Source organism: Macaca nemestrina, chromosome 3, assembly GCF_043159975.1.
Source record: "Macaca nemestrina isolate mMacNem1 chromosome 3, mMacNem.hap1, whole genome shotgun sequence".
NCBI classification, from domain to species: Eukaryota; Metazoa; Chordata; class Mammalia; order Primates; family Cercopithecidae; genus Macaca; species Macaca nemestrina.
Window position 1 is genome coordinate 44,610,018 of NC_092127.1, and position 25,713 is coordinate 44,635,730.

The 25,713-nt window shown below is 36.8% G+C and overlaps 1 protein-coding gene across 6 annotated transcripts in view; it reads left to right on the forward strand.

Annotated features, from left to right (window-relative positions):
• Positions 1-25,713, forward strand: part of LOC105463406 (anaphase promoting complex subunit 10) — a 287,195-nt gene that overhangs the window by 1,715 nt on the left and 259,767 nt on the right. For all 6 annotated transcript variants that reach the window (XR_011620930.1, XM_071092977.1, XM_011710465.3 and 3 more), the window contains exons 2-3: positions 426-552; positions 14,799-14,889. Coding sequence is in view for 5 of the 6 variants with exons in the window: in XM_071092977.1 (XP_070949078.1) it covers positions 438-552; positions 14,799-14,889 (206 nt within the window). In the remaining variant the exon portion in view is untranslated. The remainder of the gene's footprint in view (positions 1-425; positions 553-14,798; positions 14,890-25,713) is intronic.

Below are 25,713 nucleotides of genomic sequence, written 5' to 3' on the forward strand. Positions count from 1 at the left end.
ACTCAAAGTATAGGCTAATTAAAGGAGATACTGAAGCCAAAACTTTGATTCTGTGCTCTTTTGACTACTATAACTCACTGCTTTGCATATCTGGTCATATGAAACAAAACCTGAATTCCTAAGATTTTTATTTATTTAAAAATAGAGGTGGGATCTTGCCATGTTGCCCAGGCTGGTCTTTAACTCCTGGGCTCACATGATCCTCCTGTCTCAGCCTCCCAAAGTGTTGGAATTACAGGTGTGAGCCACCATGCCCAGCCCCTGAGATTTAAATTACAGTAATTTAATTATATTAACTGCATTCTTCAGAATAAATGATTAATATCAGGGTATATGAGTTCCATTAAGTTTTTATTGATAAAAACGTTTATGTAGAAAGATGCTCAATTCCTGATATAATATGTGCATTCTTTTTTTCTGCATAGAATATTTTAAAAATGACCACACCAAACAAGACACCTCCTGGTGCTGACCCTAAGCAGTTGGAAAGGACTGGAACAGTACGGGAAATTGGGTCACAAGCTGTTTGGTCACTCTCATCTTGCAAACCAGGTAAAAACAAACAAAAAAGCTGTTGGAAATAGTCACTTGCAGTTTCCTTGTACAATCATCTCCCCTTATCCCAGGGGATACATTCCAGGACTCCTAGTGGATGCCTAAAACCATGGATAGTACTGAACCCTTTCTATATTAATACTGTGTTTTTTCCTATACATAAATATCTGTGATAAAGAGTAATTTTTAAATTAGGCACAGTAAGAGATTAACAGTAATAACTAATAACAAAATAGAACAGTTATAACAATAGAAGTAATAAAGTAATAAAAGTTTTGTGAAAGTGGTCTCTTGCTCTCAAAATATTGTATTGTATTGTACCCTTCCTCCTGTGATGAGGTGAGAAGTAAAATGTCTATGTGATGGGAGCGAGCAAGGTGAATAATATAGGTGTTGTGATGTAGCATTAGGCTACTATTAACCTTCTGACAATACTTCAGAAGGAGGAGCATTTGCTTCTGATGATTCTGGATCATCAAGCCATGATGATATTGATGATTGGATGTCAGGAGCAGATGATGTTGATGACTAATGGTCAAGTAGTATATACAGTGTGGATATGCTGGACAAAGTGGTAGATATGCTGGACAAAGGGGTGGATATGCTGGACAAAGTCATGATTTATGTCTTAGGTGGGATGGAGCAGGATGGTGAGAAATTGCTTCACACTACTTAGTGCACAGTTTAAAACTTACCAATTATTTATTTCTGGAATTTTCCTTTTAATGTTTTGAACCATGATTGACCAAGGGTAACTGAAACTGCGGAAAGTGAAACTGCAGATAAAGATACTACAGTACACTAGTCTGATTTTAATATTCCTTTTGTTTTGATGCTTTATTTTAATTCTGATGCACTGGATTTTGTTTTTTTTTTCTTTACTAATCCCTTGTTAGATTTAACTACATATGTCATAAGGTCTCCTCTTTTCCTCCTCTCTCTCTGCTATGATTCAGTTGTTATTTAGTGTTTCTTTTTTTTTTGGCATTTCTCTCAATTGGATAAGTGAGTGATAACATATGTCAGAATACTTTCCTTTTAGTTTTCATTGGGATAGAATTCTTGGGTGGCTGTCCTTTTCTCTCAAAAACTTATGAATGCTATTTCACTATCTTCTTTTGGCATGTTGTGGGTAGAAAGGCCTATGCCTACCTCTGTTTTTTTTTTCCTAAGTAACTTGTTTTTTTCTGGAAGCATCTAAGGTTTTTCTCTTTATTGTTGAGTTCATGGCATTTGCCAGAATATCTTTTCTCACCGTTGTAACCCATAATTTGATAGGCAGTTTTCATCTGCAGACTCAAGCTTGGAGAAATTTCTTTAGCTTGAGGAACTTTATAATGTTATTAGTTTAGTAGTCATCTTTCTTTCAGAAACTGTTTTACACATTATGACTGCTGTATCCATCCTCTCAACCAAGCCTCTTCTGTTTCCCCTCAAGATTCCCTTTTCTCGCTTTTTATGAGTACTTTATTGAGGTATAATTTACATACTCTAAAACTTGTCCTTTTTAGGTGTACAGTTCTATGAATTTTACAGACATGTACAGTCATATAAGCAGCATTATAATCAAATATATAACATTGCCATCATCCCACAAAATTCCCTCATGTCTTTTTATGGTCAGTCTTCTGGGCCTTTCCAAGCCCCTGACACCTCTAATCTGTTTTGGGTCCCTTTGGTTTCACCTTTCCCAGAATGCCAGTATAAATATAATCATATTGTATGTAGCTTATTGGTTCTAGCATCTTTCATTTAATATAATTCACTTGTGAGTTTTGCTGTTGCACATATCTGTAGTTTGTTCCTTTTTATTGTTGATTACTGTTCCACCATATGGGTGTACCCGTTTGTTCATCCATTCACCAGATTTGTAGTAGCTAGCTTTCAGAATGGTCCCCAGTTATTCTTGCCTTCTGTTATTCATGCCCTTCTGTGGGCCTCTTCCAGATTGTATCAGGATTGGTCTCTGGGACCAGTAGAATAAGGCAAAACTGATGGTATATGACTTTTGAGACTAGGTTGTAGAAGACATTGTGTCTATTATTTCTTCAATTATTTCTTTTGTCCTATTCCTTCTCTATTAGAATCTGGGAATCTAATTATACGTATGCTAGACCATTTGGTATTATCCCACAGCTTTTGGGTACTCCATTGGCCTGTTTTCAAATCTGCTGCATTTGTCTTTGGCTTTATTGAATATACTGATAATTCTGCCTAAGAAATTTTTCATCTGTGATATTATATTTTTTATTTGTAGCTCTTCCGTTTGACTCTTAGAGTTTTCATCTCTGTTGAAATTCCTGTCTGTTAACACAGTTCATCTACCTTTCTAGGTTTTTTTTTTAAACATGTTAGTTATAGTTATCATTATTTAAGATTCTTGTCTGATAGTTCCAACAACTGGGTCATCTCTGGGTCTGTTTCTATTTATGATAATTCTGTTTTTCTTTTTGTTTGTCTTTTTTTTATGTGCAGATTCGTAGATACTGAGATAAATAGTATTTACACCTTGAAATGGATGCCTTTTTTCTATCATTTGTCCTTTATTGTGGTATTTGCATTAGTTAGGAATTGAGCTGAGTTTGAGTTTTGTTTTGCTATGGTTACCTTCAGTGTCTCACAGGCTTCAAATTCCTCTAAAGATGCCCTGTGCTTATTGTGGGACCATTGTGCCAGAGACATTTTCTTATTTTTCTGTGTAATAGTTCCACTCCAGTTTTCCTGTGCTCTGGCGCACACTTGTGCTACAGAGGGTGCCTCTCGCCATGCTCTTGCCCTACGTACAGCTGTAGAATACTGTGTTTTGTTACTCAGTTCAGGGTATGAGAGGCAGGGTAGTTCTCTGTTTTCCTAGTGCAGCAGCAGTCTTAGGTAGGCCATATGTGCCTGGCCTCAGCAATTTGGCCCCCTCCTATTCATGACAGCCTTGTATCTGTGGTTGGTCTTTTGTGGAAGAGAGTTTTCTGCCTCACTTTGAGAAAGAACTGTTGTTTGCCCCTCTCTCAGGTGTAGAGGGTTTTTTCTTTTACTTATCTTTCAGCAAGGATGGATGTTTATTTGTGTCCTGGAGCCAACAGGGTTGATTCTCCTCCTACAGCAGCTTAAGTCCTTTGTTCTGTGGGAGAGAAGGGTTTGGAAGGAGGATAGAACTTTTTGCTTTCCTTCAGTGGTGGTCAGTCGCCTCCTCTGTACCTGTACCACTGACTTAGGCTCTTTAGTCTCTTGCCCTCTCCCAATCTTTATGTGTAAAGTGAGCACCCTTGCAAAAGAGTCTGAGAGTCAGTGTGAATTTGCCTTGTGTTTGGGGCTATCAGTGTTGCTGTATTGTTATGCTGGCCTGCTTTTGGTCTTTGTCAAATGATGAAAGTTATACCTGATTTCTTCTTATGTGTTTATTTGGTCTCTGTTCCTTCCTCCTATGCTCTACCACAGTTGGGACAATCTGTAATCTTTTTTCTCCTGGGAATGGGGGCTGCCCCATTCTTGGATTTCAGGCTGTCTTATAGGAGTTTGTAGTTTATCCAGCTTTTTCTTGTTGTTTGGAGGGAACTGATTTTTTTAAATTTAAATTTTAAGCTTAAGTTCTGGGGTACACGTATAGGATGTACGGATTTGTGACATAGGTAAATGTGTCCCATGGTGATTTGCTGCATCTATCAACTTATCACCTAGGTATTAAGCCCAGCATGCATTAGCTATTTTTCCTAATGCTCTCCCTCCCCCAACTCCATCCCGACAGGCTATAGTGTGTGATGTTCCCCTCCCTGTGTCCATGTGTTCTCATTGTTTAGCTCCCACTTATAAGGGAGAACATGTGATGTTTGGTTTTCTATTCCTGTGTTAGTTTGCTGAGGATAATGGCTTCCAGCTCCATCCATGTCCCTGCAAAGGACATTATCTCATTCCTTTTTGTGGCTGGATAGTACTCCACGTGTTTACACTGTTGGTGGGAATGTAAATTGGTTCAGCCATTGTGGAAGACAGTGTGGCGAGTCCTTAAAGATGTAGAACCAGAAATACCATTTGACTTAGCAATCCCATTACTGGGTATATACCCAAAAGAATATAAATTATTCTATTACAAAGGTACATGCACATGTATGTTCATTGCAGTACTATTCACAATAGCAAAGATGTGGAATCAACCCAAATGCCCAAAAGACTGAATAAAGAAAATGTGGTACATATACACTATGGAATACTGTAGGGTGATTTTCCCCTCCCCGCATTTTTTAAAAGCTTTTCCAGCTTCCTTTTAGGTTGCTTTGGAATTCCTTAATATCCATTATCATATCAAATATTCCTATAAATATGCTTAAATTGAACATCTTTCACTGTTTGATCTAATAGTATAACTAGACTGGGGCCATATTGTGTCAGTAATGAGATACGAATCAGTGCTAGTTGAACTCCTTTGGTAAAGTTTACCTTCTTTGGTAAACTAGCACTGATTCATACCTCATTACTAACACAATATGGCACCAGTCACTGGTTTGAAGAGAGCAATACATGTCACCAGTTCCCTGAAGATGCCCCACTGCTTTGACATCTTGGAGGTGCAGAAGAGATAGTTACTGCTACTACAGGAGTGGCAGGATCACTTAAAAATGTGTTGAGTATGAAATTCATGAAGTTTATTAGTACAATGTCATATGTCTTACTTCACGTGACTTTGAGCTTTGAGTCCATCAGTGAAATATCATTATATGATTAGCACTTCACATATTAAGAATGACTACTCTTTATAAACAGGAAGCTGCATGAGAAAGGGTTACTCGATCTTTGCTTCTCTAGGGTCAGATATTTTTCAGTTTAAGTCAGCAGATGGTGCTGAGATTTGTAACTCAAATTTGTTAGAGATTGAAAGACAAAAAAGACACAATCCCTTACTGTCAAGGACTTCACAATTTAGTGGAGGAAGTATAGCTTTAAACTATTACTATACAATGTAATAATTAATAACTTTGATTTAGTGCTTACTAAGTGATAGGTTCTGTTCTAAGAACTTTACATGCATAAAATAACCAATTATCTCAGTAAAGTTTTCAAAAGTTATATGAAGTTGTACTATTTCTTTTTTTTTTTTTTTTGAGATGGAGTCTCGCTCTGTCACCCAGGCTGGAGTACAGTGGCATGATGTCGGTTCACTGCAAGCTCCGCCTCCCGGGTTCATGCCATTCTCCTGCCTCAGCATCCCAAGTAGCTGGGACTACAGGTGCCCGCCACCCCGCTGTCGCTAATTTTTTGTATTTTTAGTAGAGACGGGGTTTCACTGTGTTAGCCAGGATGATCTCCTGACCTTGTGATCCACCCACCTCGGCCTCCCAAAGTGCTGGGATTATAGGCATGAGCCACCGCACCCAGTGAAGTTGTACTATTTATTTACCATTTTCCAAATGAGGAAACTCTAGTACAGAAAGATTAAGTAGTTTGACAAAGATCACATGATAAGCAGGAAATTCTGGAATTCAAGACAGACTCCACTACACAATACTGCTTTTCACTAAGTATGGGCTCAGTGTAGAAGTAGCCCAAATAAGAAAGTGATTTACTTTGCTTGAAAGGATCATGGAAGTCTTCATGGAGATGATGCTTATTCTGTATGATGAAGCAAGAATAGGATTTTACTAAGGAGATAAAAGCAAGGGAAATGGGACAGTTAGCCTTCCATATCTGTAGGTTCTAATTTCATGGATTCAACTAACTGAAGATTGAAAATAGTTGGAAAAAACCCACAAAAAATAACAATACAACAACAAAAATAACACAAATAGAAAAACAACACAGTACAACTTTTTACATATTTACATTATATTAGGTATTATAAGTAATCTAGAGATGATTTAAAGTATACAAGAGGAGCCATTTTAAATGAGGGACTTGTGCATCAATGGATTTTGTTAACCACAGAAGTCCTGGTACCAATCCTTGTTGGATGCCAAGAAATGATAATATGTGCAGAGGTATACAGCTTAAACAAAACATGGCTTATTCAATGAATTTCTTTTATTAAATGAGACTAGAACATAGGGGAATGGCATATGTGAAGCTATATAGTTAGGTAGATGCCTGATTATAGAGGGCTTTATTAAACAGTTCATACTTTACTGTATAGATAATATGAGCAGTTGAAAAGGTAAGTAATGGAGTAAAACAATCAGTGTTCGTTCATATTTGAGAAGTGTGGAGGATAGATGGAAGTGAGGCAAGATTAGAGGTATAAAGGAAATCAGGAGACATGCAGTAAAAGCAGATAGGAAGTGATATAAAGGAGAATTTTAAGAAATTTTCAAAATGTTAATATCAGCCTTTGGGAGGTACAAATTTACTTGCCTGCTACAGGATGGTAGATGGCACATGGCTTTGCAGAAATCTTTTTGTATCTTTGGAAATAATGGTTCAATATTTCATTCTGATTAAAGTTGGAATGTGTTTAGTAGATTCAGCTTAGTTGAACACACACCACAAAACAATCTTACAATTCAGCACAGTTGTTAAGTCTCTGCCTAAGAGACTGGAAAACCAAAAGAACAAATTTGTGTTATGACTGCTACCACATAATAGGGTCTTTTAAAATAATTTAATCATTTCATAAGCAGCAAATTCATCCAATGTTGAAAAACAAATTTAGGGGAAAAATAGGTACATCTGCTATGCTTAACTATATTTGATACAAATAAGGGATTCAGTATGGCTGTATTTTGTGAACATCTTACAGGACTTATATGCTATTTGTTCCCTGGTTTTTATGAAGAGAGTGAGTTAATTTTGAGAAGGATAATGGGATATTGTAAGTTCCGTTTTTCTTAAAAACTCACTAAATTTTTACTGAAGTTCATGCTATAACTGACAATTATGGGCCTTCAAGTTAAAGGATTTCTGAGTTGAATAGTGATATTTGGTTTGCGGAAAATAAGACAGCAGTATAATAGAAAATAACTTAAGTGGGAGGCTACATTAGATTGTGGGATTATGGGAGGCCTCTTTTATAAGTGAAATTTGCACAGAGACATGAATGTTAAGAAGAATTTATTGTGCAAAGATTTCAGAGAAGAACTTTCTTGACACCAGGAAGTTAGTTCAAAGGCTCTAAGTTAGTTGATTTGGCATTTTAGAGGTTCAGAAAGAAGGCTATAGGGGTTGGAGAGTAGTGAGTAAGGAGGAGAAATGGTAGATTAGATTGGAAATGTAATTAGATATGGGCCAGATTATATGAACTCTTGTAGGCCCTGAAAAAGAGTATTGATATTAAGTACAAAGGGAAACCACTGGAGGTGTTAAGCAGAAGAGGAAGATGATCTGATACAGAATTTTTAAAAAGTCAGTGTGTCCACTATGGATAATGTTGGTAGTGGCATAATGGTGGAGACCAATGGAGGAAATGATATTACAGTAATTTATGTTAGAGATGATGTTTATTTGGACTAGACTTAAATGGAAAGAAATGATGGCTTTGGGATATATTTTTAGAGGTGGAATAGTTATGATTCATTGGAGGAAACCTTCAGAGTGACCTTTCTGGCAGAACAACTCATACTGTTTCCTGAGTTGAAAAAGAAGGAGGGAGAGGAGAGAGTAAATAGATATTGGGTCAAAAAATAAATAATTTGATTTATATATGTTAATTTTGAGATGCCTAATTATTTTTCTAGTTGAAGTGTTTAGTAAGCAATTGACTGTAGAAGCTGGGAACTCTGCTTGAAGTTCTGGGTTGGAGATATAAATTTGAAGGTCATCAGTGTGCCGATGATATTCTGAGGGAACTGGACTAACTCACCAAGGGAGAGAATTTAGAGGAAAGAATAAAGCTTTGGGACACTTCAAGATAAAGAGATCTGGCAGAATAGTGGAAGAGGTGTCAACAAGGGATACTAGGAAGTGGCTAGCGAACTAGGAGGAAAACCAGGAGAGTGGGAAATCATGGATAGAAGTCAAGAGGAAACAAGTGTTTCAGGAAGTTAGTTAATTCTTCATCTCTCTTTTATTTTTTGTTCTTTGAGATGGAGTCTCCCTCTGTCGCCCATGCTGGAGTGCAGTGGTGCGATCTCTGCTCACTGCAACCTCCACCTCCAAGGTTCAAGTGATTTTCCTGCCTTAGCCTCCCAGGTAGCTAAAATTACAGGTGTGTACCACCACACCCAGCTAATTTTTTATATTTTTGGTGGAGACAGGGTTTCACCATGTTGGCCAGGCTGGTCTCAAACTCTTGACCTCAAGTGATCTGCCCGCCTCAGCCTCCCAAAATGCTGGGATTATAGGCATGAACCATTGCACCTGGCCTCATTATTGTGGCTCTAATACTTCATATTATAATTTATCTGCTTAAATCTATCAGTGCTGTCCATTAGAACTTAGTGCACCATGCAATGAGGTAACCATTAGCTACATGAAACTATTGAACACGTCAAATGTTACTACTGTTACTGAGGAACCAAATTTTTAATTTTACTTAGTTTAAATGTATATAGCCACAGTGTAGGTCTAGTGCAGGATATAGATGAACTTCTCTACAGAGACCATTTGTTATCTATCTTTAGGTCTTCAAAGTTAAGACATTTGTCTCAGTTAAAATAGCCCCCTAGCAGAGGAGGTTGAGGCTGCAGTGAGCTGTGATCGTACTACTGTACTCCAGCCAGGGCAACAGAGCGAGACCCTGTCTCCAAAAAAAAAAAAAAAAAAAGAAAAAAAAGCCCCTTAGCGAATGTGAAAGTAGTTGTGTCAATAGATATGCTTGAAAGGAAAGTGACTGTTTGATTCATAAAGGCAGTCTAAGCTGGGCTGCTCAAATATATCTCTAGTGGTGTTGTATTAGTGCTCTCACTGCACTAATGCTGCTTAGCAAACAACCCTAGTCTCTCAGTGGCATGATCAACCGAATTTACTTTGTGCTTTGGTGATGGCTTGGCTTTAGGCTGTCAGTCAGGTTCAGATCTGCTCCATTTGTCCAGGCATATTCTCTTAGTGGAGTGCAGAGCATTCAGAAGACCAGGCCAGACTTTGCAAGCACATTTACAACCTCTGCTTGTGTCACAGTGTATTGACTGAAGTAAGTCATAATTTAGCCCCAATATTGACTGGAGTGCAGAATCATATCCCTCCCATGAAGAGTGGGGAGAGAAGCATTAATATTTACCAAACAATAACGGTAACCATAGATGAATACTGATTTTCTTTTCTTTAGGGCAATTGTTCTCACCAGGGGATGCTTTTACCCTCCAGGGTACAAAGTCTGGAGATATTTTTGATTGTTGTGATAACTGGGGACATAAGGGTGGGGGGAGTTGGGGAGTTGGGGGAGTGTTTCTATTGACATCTAGTGGGTAGAGCCCAGGGATACAGCTAAATACCTTTCAATGCACAGGACACCCCCTGTACCAAACAAAGAATTATTTAGTCCAAAGTATCAGTAGTGCCATGATTGAGAAATCTTGCCTTTGAAGAGTAATTCTAACATTTTAGCATGCATCAGAATCACCTAGAGGATTTATTAAGACATAAACTCTCAAAAGGGCTGAGCTCTCAAAGTTTCTGATGTATATCTAGAATTCCTTACAAGTTCCCAGGTGATAATGATGCTGTTGGTCTAGGAACGACACTGTACGAACCACTGCATTAGAGAACCAGTACATCATATAACAGTTTTTTTTTCTGTGTAATATTGTTATTTGTGTGGATTTTCCTGATACCTGTTAAAGTAGTTATCATTGATATGTCTTTGTTTTAGTTCTTTTGTTTAAATTAAAACAATTCAGGGCCAGACACAATGACTCATGCCTGTAATCCCAACACTTTGGGAGACTGAGGTGGGTGGATCACTTGAGGTCAGGAGTTTGCGACCAGCCTGGCCAACATGGTGAAACCCCATCTGCACTAAAAATACAAAAATTAGCAGGGTGTGTTGGCCGGTGCCTGTAATCCCAGCTACTCTGGGGGAGGCTGAGCAAGTCTTCACTCTTGCGACCTTCATATTTTAGACTTTTATTTTTTGAAGCTCTGCCCCCTTGCAAAGGTGAGCTTCAGCTACCTGCAACAGTCACTTCTGGGAATTGCTTGAACCCAGGAGGTGGAGGTTGCAGTGAGCCGAGATCATGCCACTGCACTGCAGTCTGGGTGACAGAGCTAGACTCCATCTTAAAAAAAAAAAGGAAAAAAAAAGAATTCAGATGCAATACTGAGTGGGAAGCTTTGGAAAAGAGGTTGAGACATGGCATTGGCACATAAGCAGATGTTTGTAAGAGGTTCTGTTTGTAAGGCATATCGAGGAAGCAAAAGTTGGTGATCACACTTAGTATTTTAGGCATAAAGATTTAGACTAATCAGTACTTGAAGATATTAGACCTGCTTAGTTGTACCATGATACTTTCTAAGCAGTAACTTAGAGACAAATTTTAAATGATCAGTTTTGAATTATAGGACATCGCTTATCCTGAATAAATTATTCAGATTTTTGTTTAATGTTTTTAGCATTTAAAGAACAAATACTGTTTTATGAACCTCTTTGAGCACATGCATAATAAAGTTGTGAAATGAAGGAGAAAAAAAACCTGGCTGAGGTAGCTAAAATAAAATCAGTGGAAAAAAAAAAACCATTTTAATCAATAGAACATTAAACTGTGGAGCTTTTAAGGAAGAATTGTGATTTAGTTGTCCTTTATTAGGGAACTAATAAACCAGTACTAAAAAGAAAAAGAGAGTTAAGATCTGTAACTCTTTATATTGGAGGTAAAAGTTTTTTTTTTTTTTTTTTTGGTCGGGTTCTTGCACTGTTGCCCAGGCTAGAGTGCAGTCGTACAGTCATGGCTCACTACAGCCTTGAACTCCAGGACTCAAGTGATCCCCCTGCCTCAGTCACATGAGTGTCATCACACCTGACTAAGTTTTTTATTTTTTGTATAGACAGTGTCTCACTATGTTGCACAGGCTGGCAAAACAGCTTTTTATCTTGTAACTTGCATAACTCAGTATTCTGGATTAGCTTTAGCAATATTGTATAAAGAACAAAGCATGATTTGAAGCATCACTGTCCAATAGAACATGTAATGTGAAATATATATACAAGTTTCATGTGGAATTTTATAGTAGCTACGTTTAAAAGGGCTAAAAAATAGGTGAAATTAATTGTAATAATATTTTTTAATCTAGTATAACTGAAATATTATTACTAATGACATATTTTACATTTTGTCCTAATCTTCAAATCAGCGTGTTATTTTACGCGTATAGCACATCTCAATTTGGATTTGTTATATTTCAAATAGCCACATGTGGCTAGTGGCTACCATATTGGACAGTGCATATTTAAGAGTTATGGAACAAGTAATAGCCCAATTTTTACATTTTATCGATGTACATGGCCCAGGACGGCTTTGAATGTGGACCAAATTAGTAAACTCTCTTAAAATATTATGAATTCTTTTTTTTTTTTTTTTTTTTAGCTCATCTGCTATTGTTAGTGTTAGTGTATTTTATGTGTGGCCCAAGAGAGTTCTTCTTCCAGTGTGGCCCAGGGAAGCCAAAAGATTAAACACCCCTGGTCTGTGTGATCTGGCTCCTTTCATATGTCTGGCTCATTTCCTGCTTCACACCAGTATATAGCCTTAGCTCTCAAAGGACCCGCTGTTTTCCATATATGCTATTTTTCTTGATTCGTGACATTACATGCTTATCTCTTTGCTGAATGCCCTTGAATCTTACCATTCTACCTCTTTATCTAGCTAACTAGTACTTTGAAATTCAATGCAAAACTCATTTTCTCTGGATAAACTTCTTTTATCCACTAGTATGCGCAATAAAGGCAGCAGATGCAAAGTTAAGATACACATCCATTCATGTTTGGATTATGTGGAACAGACATAGTGTTAATATCCATAATAGTGACTGAGTGTGGTGGCACATGCCTGTGGTCCCAGCTACCCAGATGACTGAGGTGGGAGGATTGCGTAAACCCAGCAGGTCATGGCTGCAGTGAGTTTTGGTGGTGCTACTGCATTCCAGCCTGTGTGTCAGAGCAAGACCCTGTCTCAAAAAGAAAAAAGAAAAGATCTGTAATAGTAAAAAGTGTTGTGAATAATTAAAAGACCAAAGTTTATTGAAGATATGAATAAGCATGAAAATACAAATATTAATAAATGTGAAATACAATTTTTTTTATCTATCAGGTGAGTAAATATTTAAAAGATTAACTGCATTTTTGCATGGTTGCAGAGCAGTGCTTTCCAACAGAAATGTAACACAAACCACGTATGTAATTTAAAATTATCTAGCAACCACATTAAAAAAATTTTATAAAAGTGCAGTTATTCTATTTTTCTCAATATGTTCAAAATATCACTTCAACATATAATCAATGTAAAAATATTAAATATATATTTAAAGTTTTTATCATACAAAGTCATCAAAATCTAGTGTATTAATTTCAGAACATACCAACTTTTACTAGCCATTCAGAGGGAATTCTTTTACATTTTTGGTGAGGAAATATTTTGGAGGACAATTTGGCAATATTTATCAAATTAAATATTCAAATGACCCAGGATTCTATTCCTAGAAATCTGTTCTCTAGAAATAACATATATTTAAAGAATATAGACAGATAGGTATTTTTTACAGTATTATTTGTAATAGCAAAACATTGGAAACAGCTTAAATGTTCTGCAGAGGTGTGGTGAGATAATTATGATATTTCCAGACAGTGGTGGACTATACAACCTTAAAAAATATGGAAGCTGTTTATGTCGAGTTATGTGAGCTAATAAATATTAGATTATTTAACATATATAAAATGTTTAGAATGTGCATGGCACATAGTTAATGTGATGTCAGTGTTTGTTATTATTATGAATTTATTGATATGAAATAAATATTCATATGGAAAAAATCTCCAGATATGTTAAGTAAAATTAAAAAACACCAACATACAGAGCTATTTATTATATGCTATCATTTGTGTAAATAAAGGGGAATAAAAAGAATACATATATGATTGCTTGTATATGCATATAGTATCTGTGGAAGGGCATGCAATAAACTGAGAACATTAATTATATTTGGAGAGGAGAATGAGGTGGTAGATAGTGACTTTTCACTGTGTCCTGTTCCTTTTGTATTTGTTCCATAATGAATATATTACTTAGTGTAAAATTGAAATGTAAATTAAACTTATTTCTCTTATTGAAGAGTATGCATTTTACCATTAAATCAGGTTCATTTCTAGAATTAGTATGAATTATTGTGGTTTTAATCAGGAAAAATCACAGGATTGTACAACTTCATTTATCTAGAATGGCTGGAGAATATGGGATTCTGGGTAAATTTAATTTTGAGTAATCAGAATTTTAATCAGAAGCATTTGGTTTCAAAATATATATGCCTTTTGAAAATATTTCTAAGTCATCCTTTTTCTTGTCTCAGTAAGTATGGCATATTGAACTTAACAGAATGTGTTGATTTTTTGAGGATTTTGTGCCTAGTCATTCTTACTATCAGCTTGCAAAAGCATAAGAAACTGAGTTTGAATACATATATTCTTTAAAATATATCCAACTGTACGTGGTGACTGACACCTGTAATCCCAGCACTTTGGGAAGCTAAGGTGGGCGGATCACCTGAAGTTGGGGGTTCGAGACCAACCTGACCAACATGGAGAAGCACCTTCTCTACTAAAAATATGAAATTAGTTGGCCATGGTGGCACATGCCTGTAATCCCAGCTACTTGGCAGCCTGAGGCAGGAGAATCACTTGAACCTGGGAGGTGGAGGTTGTGATGAGCCGAGATTGTGCCATTGCATTCCAGCCTGGGCAACAAGAGTGAAACTCCATCTCAGAAAAAAAAAATAATATCTCCTAGAAAATGTTTTTTAAAAAGGTGACAACAAAATAACTCGATCCTAATATAGGCTTTGTATGTGCAAGTGATATTTCTCTCAGAGTTGAGCTCTGAATAAAAGGGTAGAAGAATTGTGGTTAATTTAAATTTCACAGCTGGGTGCTATGGCTTATGCCTGTAATCCCTGCACTTTGGGAGGCCAAGGCAGGAGGATCACTTGAGGCTGGGGGTTCAAGGCCAGCCTGGGCAACACAGCAAGACCCTGTCTACAAAAGAAATAAAATAAAAAATAAATTTAATATTTCTGACCGTTCTGTTTATCAAAATTTCTGGACAAATACATATGTTAATTTTATATTTTTCATGTATAGTTCTTGCTTTTTCACGGGCATTTATTGACACTTTTGATGTTTTTAGGATTTGGAGTGGATCAGTTACGAGACGACAATCTAGAAACTTACTGGCAATCAGATGGTTCCCAGCCTCATTTAGTGAACATCCAGTTCAGGTAATACATTTTCAAATTTTTCATCTAGTGTAGGTTATAGACAAAGAAATCTATTTTATTTACATAAAAACTAAAGATAGAAATTACAATGAAATACACTTTTTAAACTCTGAAGTCTTAGAGATTATTTTTCTGTTCGGTTAGATCATTAGCATTTCAAATTTACTCTGTCTTATTTTTTATGAATTTTCTTATGGTATGTTGCATAGTTCCTTTTATGTAGATGTTTCTCAAATATACTTTTCAATATAATTTATTTTTTGAAGGTACTTCCAGTAAAATATGTTTTGCTTGTGGCCCAATACAGTGCCTTGATGTATCATATTAAGTAAACCCTGAGTGGTGATTGTAAGTTTTTTAACTGTGGAATATTCATACAACTTCTCAAATTTTTACTTTTATTTGGAAAAAAAAAATTTAACTTAGAACCTTTCAGGACATTTTCCTTTTTGAAAATGCTTTTTGAGGGGAAAGGAAAACAGCCACATGTTTGTCAATGCTTTGAATGTATTTATTATCAAATGTTTAAAATTTTAAATAGAGACAGTTGACCACTATGTTGGCCAGGCTGGTCTCAAACTCCTGGCCTCAAGCATTTCTCCCACCTCAGCCTCCCAAAATGCTGGTGTTCCAGGCCTGAACCACTGGGCCTGGCTGAATTTATTGACATAGTTGGAAACCAGTTAACTCAGCTATCTTGTTCCATTTATACCATCTTTTTTGTTTTGTTTTTTTTTTTGAGATGGAGTTTGGAGTTCTGCTTTTGTTGCCTGGGCTGGAGTGCGATGCAGTGATCTCAGCTCAACGCAACCTCCGCCTCCCAGGTTCAAGTGATTCTCCTGCCTCAGCCTTCCAAGTAGCTGGGATTACAGGCATGTGCCACCATGCCCAGCTAATTTTGTATTTTTAGTAGAGACAGGGTTTCTCCATGTGGGTCAGGCTGGTCTCGAACTCCTGACCTTGTGATCCACCCGCCTTGGCTTCCCAAAGTTCTGGGATTACAGGCATGAGCCACTGCACCCGCCTTATACCATCTATTTTAACATTTTATAGCGTTGTATTTTTAGTTGTTTGTTTTTGTTGTCCTAGAGTACAAATCAGCGAATTTCCAGCAAGCCAGATAGTGAATATTTTAGGCTTTGTGGGCCATCTCATCTGTTTTGCAGCTACAGTGCTCAGTTCCAGTATTATAGCACAAAGGCGGCCCTACACAGTGCATAAATGACATAATTTAGCTTTCTCATTAAATTTTATCTTACAAAAGCAGACGTTAGGCAGGATTTATTCATTTTCCTTCTGACTTCTGTTTTAGGTTAAGGGAGTACATGTGCAGGTTTGTTACATGGGTAAATTGCCTTTTGCTGGGGTTTGGTGTACAAATTATCTCGTCATGCGGGTAGTAAGCATAGTACCTGATCGTTTTTCGGTCCTCTTCTTCCTTTCCTTTACCTCAAGTAGGCACCCATGTCTATTGTTCCCTATTTTGTCTCTATATGTATTCAATGTGTTTTTTTTTTTTTTTTTTTCTTGAGACGGAGTCTCACTCTGGTTCCCAGGTGGAGTGCAGTGGCACGATCTCTGCTCACTGCAACCTCCACCTCCCAGGTTCAAGCCATTCTCCTGCCTCAGCCTCCCAAGTAGCTGGGATTACAGGTGCCCGCCATCACGCCCGGCTAATTTTTGTATTTTTAGTAGAGACAAGGTTTCACCATGTTGGCCAGGCTGGTCTCAAACTCCTGACCTCAGGTGATCCACCTGCCTCGGCCTCCCAAAGTGCTGGGATTATAGGTGTGAGCCACCGCACCCAGCCATGTATTCAGTGTTTAGTTCCCACTTATAAGTGAGGACATGCACTATTTGGTTTTCTGTTTCTGTGTTGTCTTAGGATGCCAGCCTCCAGCTGCATCCATGCTGCTGCAAAGGACATGATTTCATTCTTCTTTATGATTGTGTGATGTTCCATGGTGTATATGTACCATATTTTCTTTATCTAGTCCACTGTTGATGGGCATCTAGATTGAATTCCATGTCTTTGCTATTGTGAATAGTGCTGCAGTGAACATGTGTGTGTATTTGTCTTATGGTGAAATGATTTAAATCCCTTTGGGTATATAACCAGTAATAGGATTGCTTGGTTGAATAGTAGTTAATGTTTTAAATTCTTTGAGAAATCTTCAAGCTGCTTTCCACAATGGCTGAACTAATTTACATTCCCACTAGCAGTGTATAAGCATTGCCTTTTTTTCACAACTTCACCAGCATCTGTTATTTTTTTGACTTTTTAATAATAAACATTCCGACTGGTGTGTGAAATGGTATCTCATTGTGGTTTTGATTTGTATTTCTCTAGTGATTAGTGAGGATGACCATCTTTTCATATGCTTGTTGGCTGTATGTCTACTTTTGAGGAATGTCTGTTCATGTCCTTTGCCCATTTTTTAATAGAGTTGCTTTTTTCTTGTAAATTTAAGTTCCTTATAGATTCTGGATATTAGACTTTTGTCAGATGCATAATTTGCAAATATTTTTTCCCATCCTATAGGTTATCTGTTTACTCTGTTAATAGTTTCTTTTGCTGTGCTGAAGCTCTTTAGTTTAATTAGGTCCCACTTGTCAATTTCCATTTTTGTTTTAATTGCTTTTGGAGTTTTTGTCATGAAATCTTTATTAGGTCATATGTTCTAGGTATTTCTAGGTATTTCCTAGGTTTTCTACCTGGGACTTTATAGTTTTTGGTTTTACATTTAGGTCTTTTATAAATCTTGATTATTGTATATGGTGAAAGGGAGGGGTCTAATTTCAATCTTCTGCATATGGCTAGCCAGTTATCCCTGTGCAGTTTATTGAATAGGGAGTTCCTTCCCCATTGCTTGTTATTGCCAACTTTGTTGAAGATCAGATGTAGATATGCAGCTTTATTTCTGGGTTCTCTAATCTGTTCCATTGGTCTCTGTGTCTGTTTTTGTACCAGTACCGTGATGCTCTTTTGGCTACTGTTATTTTGAAGTATAGTTTGAAGTTGGGTAATGTGATGTCTCCAGCTTTGTTATTTTTGTTTGGTATTGCTTTGGCTATTGAGGCTCTTTTTTGGTTCTATATGAATATTAGAATAGTTCTCTAATTCTGTGAAAACTGTCAGTAGTTTGATTGGAATAGCAGTGAATCTGTAAATTGCTTTGGGCAGTTATGACCATTTGTTTTTTAAACAATATTGATTCTTCCTATCCATGAGCATGGGATATTTTTCCATTAGTTTGTGTCATATCTGATTTCCTTCAGCAGTGTTTTGTAATTCTTGTAGAGATCTTTTGCTTCCTTAGTTAGCTGTATTCTCAGGTATTTTATTCTTGTTTGTGGCTGTTTTGAGTGGAATTGTGTTCTTGATTTGGCACTTAGCTTGGATGTTACTGGTGTATAGAAATGCTATTGATTTTTGTATATTGATTTTGTATCCTGAAACTTTGCTGAAGTTGTTCATCAGATCTAGGAGTCTTTGGGCAGAGACTATGGGGTTTTCTAGGTAGAGAATTACATTGTCTGCAAACAGAGATGGTTTGACTTCCTCTCTTCCTATTTGAATGCCTTTTAATTTTTCTCTTGCCTGATTGCTGTGGCTAGGACCTCTAGAACTATGTTGAATAGAAGTGGTAAGAGTGGGCATCCTTGTCTTGTTCTGGTTCTTAAGGGGAATGCTTCTTCCGGTTTTTGCTCAGTATGATGTTGGCTGTGGGTTTGTCATAGATGGCGCTTATTATTTTGAATTATGATCCTTCAATGCCTAGTTTATTGAGGATTTTTAACATGAAGCGATGTTGAATTTTATTGAAAGCCTTTTCTGCATCTCTTGAGATGATGATGTGGTTTTTGTTTTTCGTTCTGTTTATGTGATGAACGACATTTGTTGATTTGCATATGTGGAGCCTGTCTTACATCCCAGGAATAAAGCCTCCTTGATTGTGGTGGATTAGCATTTTTTTGATGCACTGCTGGATTGAGTTTGTTAGTATGTTATTGAGGATTTTTGTGTCGATGTTCATCGACAATATTGGCCTGAGGTTTCTTCTTTTACTGGGTCTTTGCCAGGTTTTGGTATCAGAGTGATGCTGGCCTTAGAATGAGTTAGGGAGGAGTCCTTCCTTCTCAGTTTTTTGCAATCATTTCAGTAGGATTAATACCAACTTTTTCTGTACTCTGGGGTTCTCTGAATTTCCTGAATTTGAATGTTAACCTCTTTAGTGAGGTTGGGGAAATTTTCATGGACAATAACCTCAAATATATTTTCCAATTTGCTTGTTGTTTCTCCCTCTCTTTCGGGGACCCTATTGAGTTGTAGGTTTGGTCTCTTTACATAATCTCCTATTTCTCCGAGGTTTTGCTCATTTTTAAAAAAATTCTTTTTAATTGTTGTCTACCTGAATTGATTGGAAGAACCCATCTTTGTGCTCTAAGGTTCTTTCCTCAGCTTGGTCCATTCTGCTGTTAACACTTATGAATGTATTATGAAATCTTTGTAGTGAGTTTTTCAGCTCTATCAGATTAGTTTGATTCTTTCTTAAAATAGCTATTTCGTGTTTCAGCTCTTGATTCATTTTACTGGATTCCTTAGATTCCTTGGATTGGGTTTCAACTTCCATCTGCATCTTGATGTTCTTCATTGCCATCTAGATTCTGAATTCTGAATTCCAAATGTCTGTCATTTCTGTCATTTCAATCTGGGAACCATTGCTGGGCTACTAGTGTGCTCATTTAGAGGTGAGAAGACACTCTGTCTTTTAGACTTGCCACAATTCTTGCTCTGTTTTTTTCTCATCTGTATGGGAAAATGTTCTTTTAATCTTTGAAGTTGTGGTCTGTTAGATGAGCTTCTTTGCTTTTATCTTCTTTGATGTCATGGAGGATTTGACTGTGGTGCAAGTTGGGTTTAGTTGACTGGCTTCATTTCTGGATGATTTCAGGATACCAAGGCTCAGCTCAGCACTTGTGGGTTGAATGCTGTAATCCAGAGGGCCTTTGACCAGACCCAAAACCTTGTTCTCTGGCCCTTCAATTTAAGCAACTGCTGCACTGGAGGGGCCACGGTGTTCCCAGTCTGCTGGCAACAACACTCCAATGAGGGGTGCAGTCAAAGCAGTCAGGGGAAGTCTGTGGGCAGATGTATGCTGGCAGCAGCCCATCTGCAAAAGCTTTCTGATGGTTAGGTGGGGTCTGTTGGTGAAAAAACTGTGTCAGTGGCCGCCGGGAAGCACCCCAGTAGGTCTTCTGAGGCTGTGCTGCAATCAGACATGGCCAAGCAGGGACCCTGGGAGAGACTGGCAGACAAGGTGTTGCTCAGATCAGACTGGCCCCATTCCATGGGTAAGATAGCCCTATCTTGTCCAGGTCCAACAGTCAACAAAGGCCAAAGCCACCTAGAGGTACATGGCAATCCTTAGGGGACAGGCATCCCTGGCTGTGCTCCACTGCAGCCATTCCCATGCCCAACCCTCTGGGCTCCACACAGGCTGGGGTCCTGTGCCTGCTAACTCTCCCAAGCAGCACTCCCTGCTAGTTCAGATGCCCGTGAGGGTTATGCGGCCTCCTGCAGCTAGAATTCTGGGGATACGTGGTGAGAGTGGACTACTCCATGCCTATTTAATTAATTCCTTCCCCAGGAGCTGCTCAGGGCCAGAAATGAGTCCTGGTGCTCAGCAACCCCATTCAGGGTTCCTAGCTTACTGCCCTTTCAGCCCAGGGTCTGCTTGGTCCTCCCTGTGTCCACTCTCAGTGCCTTCCTTCTGACAGTCTGCTCAGAGTATGCCTGTCTTCTTGATGGTCTGGTCTCTTGGTGAATGAAACTCTTCCTGGCCGCGTCTAGTTGGCCACCTTGGCTCTGATCAGCCCTGAGGTTCTTTTTAAATAAAAGTTTTATTTCTTAAGATGGTTGCTAAAATTAAAATGACAGTTAAGTACTAGTCTCTTTATAGTAAATAATAAATGTATTATAAAGTTATAGTTCTATATTTAATCCACTTCTCCTCCTTCCTTTTGAAGAGTGTAAACTCAAGATGGGAAAGGAGGACAAAGCCAGAAGTGTGAAAGATATTTAAGTAGTTTTAGTTGACAATGAGTTTAGTTTCAGTTAACAGCGTGATGTGATTGCTAAAAAAGCTAGTATGATTTTGGGATGCAATAAAGTAACCATAGAATGTATGAAGACCTCCTGGTGTATTGTATTCCGTGTCAGCTTCCCCTGCTAACACTGATAAAGAAGGTCTAGGATGTGCTCAGAAGAGAGTAGACAGAATAGGGGATTGAAGCCAAACCATAATAAAAAAAAAATTTGGAACATATGGTCTGCCGAAAACTTTAGGGGACATGGTAGCTTTCTTTCCATAGTTTGAAGGATTTATATTTTGTGGAGGAATTAGATTTTTTTGTATGTGTCACCTCATAAGAAAAAACTTCATCCAAAAGGTAAGAGCTGCACGAAGACCAGTTATGGCTTAGTATAAAGAAAACTTTTAAAAATTGGAACTGATCAAAGATAATTTGCTTGATAGTAATAGTTGTTACCTGTCAGAAAAGTTTTGAACCTGGGTATTTATTGGAATAAGTGATGGTTAGATACGTGATCCTCTAAGCTCATGTTTAGTCCTAATGGTTCTGATTAGGTCTAATTAAAATACATTATGCTTCACTTACTGAATGTGTTTAGCATACTTTTTTTGTGAAATAGCTTTAAATGTTAGAATATGAACATAATTTAAAGTTTGAAGTATTTCCAAATTCAAGAATAGACACACTAGCAATTAAGTATCACAGGGCCTATACATGGAAAATCTAATTTGGAACATTTTCATAGTTCTTGATTTTTCTTTGGAGGAATCTCCTGTTCTGTCAGCCGTGCAGAAATTGCAAAGAAATAATCTTCATAAAAATGTGAATAGAATATATTAAAAACTGTTACCTATTACATAAATAAATGAAGGGAAAAAGGCCTCTGCCCTCCTCAAAAAGAGAGGTAATTTTTCTTGGCAGTTAGGAGAAAAAAGTCTTAAGGGGGAAGGAAAAAATATAATAAGAAAATGAAATGTTCTTTGAGTGTGTAATTTTGTGCTTAAATGGAAAATAGAGAAGCTTTTTGCTTTTATGAAAGATAAAGTGAATTATTTTCTATTTGTAAAGAGCTAATTCTCTTGGGAAGAATTTCAAAATTTGTTAATAATTTTTTAAGGAAAATTGGGGAGTAATTTAGTTTAATATGGATTATATGGATTAATGTACTTGTTTGCTGATTTAAAATACTGTTTGCTGATAAATACTGAAATATTAAGCTGAGTAAGAACAAAGCAAAATTTGTGCTTTTGTTTGATCTGCCTTCATCAAAATTCCTACAAATTTTATTAAATGTAATCTTGATATTTTTGTCATGGTAATAACAATTATACATTTTTAAATTACATTAAAATGATTTCTGTGTCACAAAGAAATTTATTGAAATAGAAAAGGATAGAAGAATGCTGAGAAAAATATTGAAAAGTTATGCTGGTTTGCTTCATTTTCAAGAGAAATTTTGATAGTTTACTAATGAAAGATAAATTATAAATTTTTTAAAAACCTGTATTTCCTAAAACCTGGGTTGAATGAAAACATTGATAGCAATAAACTCCATTATCATTTAAAGCACTTTGAACAGAAAGTACTTTATAAATTTAATAAAATCCTATATATACTTAAATACCAATGTATGTATGGGTGTAAATTGCTTAAGCCAAATCATACAAATTAGTTTATTTACCCCCCTCCCCAAATTACACTGTTGATAAATTTTAAACTTTATAATTTTGTGAAATTTATACTTTTGCTTGATCATCTCTTTGGATTAATTTTAGGTTTTTAAAAAGTATCAGGTAACAGGTGAACAACAGGACCTATTGCCTGGTAGCACTAGAGTTTCAGCAGCTTAGGTATCTTTGTAAAAAAGCATTTGTGCAATTATAGAATACTTTATTGCATTTTCCCCTTATTTTTAAAAGTAGAACAAATGAAAAAATTAAAGTGCTGATGTCATTTAAAAAATAATAGGTTGGGTGCAGTGGCTCACGCCTGTAATCCCAACACTTTGGGAGGCTGAGGTAGGAGGATTGTTTAAAGCCAGAAGTTCAAAACTAGCCTAGGAGATAAAGCAAGATTCTGTTTCTACAAAAAATTTAAAAAATTACCCGGGTGTGGTGGTACATACCTGTAGTTTCAGCTACTCAGGAAGCTGTCATGGATCGCTTGAGCCAGGAGTTTGAAGCTGCAGTGAGCTTTTGTCATACCACTGTACTCCAGCCTGGGTGACAGAGCGAGACCCTGTCTCCTAAAAAAAAAAAAAAAAAAAAATACATAATAGATGCTAGGCTTAATCACAGTATATTAATACTTGTGAATACATTATAAATCATTAGACTCAACTAGATATTCATTGGACTTTCCTAGTCACCTACATATTGAATTATGAACACCAAAAGGAAATGTTAAATATTTATTGTCAAAGATTGTGACTGAACCATCTGGTATAATTTAGGATTGTGATTTAGGATTGGGTAGATTTTTTTAGCGCTTGAGAACTAACTTTTTTACCTTTATTATATAAATTCAGTATTCAGCTTTCTTCCATTTGATCTTCATCCATGTTTTCATGAACTTTATTGAAAAAAATTGTATTACAAACAAGTTTGAAAGAGGTTCAATTTGGAGTTTATATTTTGTTAAACAAACTATTTGGTTCCTTAGATGTTTTTTTCTTCACATAGAAAATAAGCAACTCTTGATTTATGTAGCAGTTTCTCAGGTAGTTGAGCATGTAGGTTTTAGAAATAATTTATATGTATTACTGATCTGTTAAGGTGAACATATATTGTAACATATATAAAGTAACATTATTTTATATCTCATTGTCTTTTTAAATTAGAACAAGCTCTTTCTCTGCTCTGGATGAGGACTTGGTGGGGAGCATATAGCACATTTTTTGGTAACATACCCAGTTTTCTGTTTATTTCAAATGGCAAAATATATTTTAGAAATAGACGTGTTCAGTTCTAGTGAATACTGAAAGCCTCAATCTTGCTTTAAAGTTTCTTTTAAGGTTTATTCCTCTCCCTAAACTTGGGCCTGTTGCAAGTTGGGTGTAGTTTGCTTCACTTACCCTGCCTAGTTTTTTTTTTGTTTTTTTTTGGTCCTTTCACATTTCTGAATTTGTTAGATCTGCTAGTATGGGAACGAAGAAGAGGTCAGAAAAGAAGGAAAGTCTGTAATTGCCAGTTCTGTCTTGGTGATATAGCATTGGTGTTCTCTGTACCTGGCTATATATTTAAAGCTATTATCTTATGGATGCTTTTGCGGGTTCAGAGAATCAGCCACCACATTCACTTAATGCTATGGATGATTCATCTGCAGTTCTCTTATTGAGGGTATATTAATCATCTTCTTTTTCACATAGTAGTACCTCCAGCTTCCTGATGAGGATTATTCATCCTTTCTAGAAAGAAACTAAGGTAACCTTTCAGGTTATCAGGTTATGAAGTTCCCTTTTCCCAGTTTCCTGAGACATTTTTGGATTTTCTCAAATGCCTTTTCTGTATCTATTCATACGGATCATATGGTTTTTCTTTATTCTGTTGGGATGGTAAATAATCAAATTCAATATTTAATTATTTATTTAATATTTATTCTGTTGAGATGGTAAGTAATAATAAAGATTTTTTTATTTGTAGTAAAATATTTAATATAAATTTACCGTTATAGCCTTTTTATTTTATTTTTTGAGACAGAGTTTTGCTCTTGTTGCCCAGTCTGGAGTGCAATGGCATGATCTTGGCAACCTCCGCCTCCTGGGTTCAAGCGATTCTCCTGCCTTAGCCTCCCAAGTAGCTGGGATTATAGGCATGCGCCACCACGTCCAGCTAATTTTGTATTTTTAGTACAGACGGAGTTTCTCCATGTTGGTCAGCTGGTCTCGAAATCCTGACCTCAGGTGCTCTACCCTCTTCAGCCTCCCAAAGTGTTGGGATTATAGGCGTGAGCCACTGTGCCTGGCCAGCCATTTTTAAATGTACAGTTCAGTGTCCTTAAGTACATTTTAGTGTTGTGCAACCAATACCACCTCCATCTTCAGAACTTTTCATCATCCTGTGTGGAACCCATTAAATCATAACCATCCAATTTCCTCTTCTCTCCAGCCCATGATAATCAGTGTTTTATTTTTTGCCTCTATGTATTTCACTGTTCTAGGGACCTGATATAAATGGAATTATACAATATTTGTCCTTTGGTGTCTAACTTATCTCACTTAGCCTAATGTTTTCAAGGTTCATTCATGTTGCAGCATGTGTCAGAATTTTATTCCTTTTTAAGAATGAATAATATTCCATTGTATGACTGTGCCACATTTTGTTTATCCATTCATTTGTCAGAAGACATTGGGTTGTTTCTACCTTTTGGCTGTTGTAAATAATACTGTTATGAACATTGGTGTGCAAATATCTGTTCAAGTACCAGATTTCACTTCTTTTAGATATATATCTGGAAGTGGAATTGCTGGATCATATGGTAATTCTGTGTTTAAGTTTTTGAGGCACCTCTATACTGTTTTTCACAGCAGCTGTACCATTTTACCTTCCTGCTGGTAATGCACAAAAGTTCCAGTTTCTCCACATCCATGCCAACATTTGATGATAGTCATCCTAATGAGTCTATCTCATTATAGTTTTGATTTTCATTTCCCTCATGATTTGTGATATCAAGCATTTTTTCATGTGCTTCCTGGTTATTTGTGTATCTTCTTTAGAGAAATGACTACTT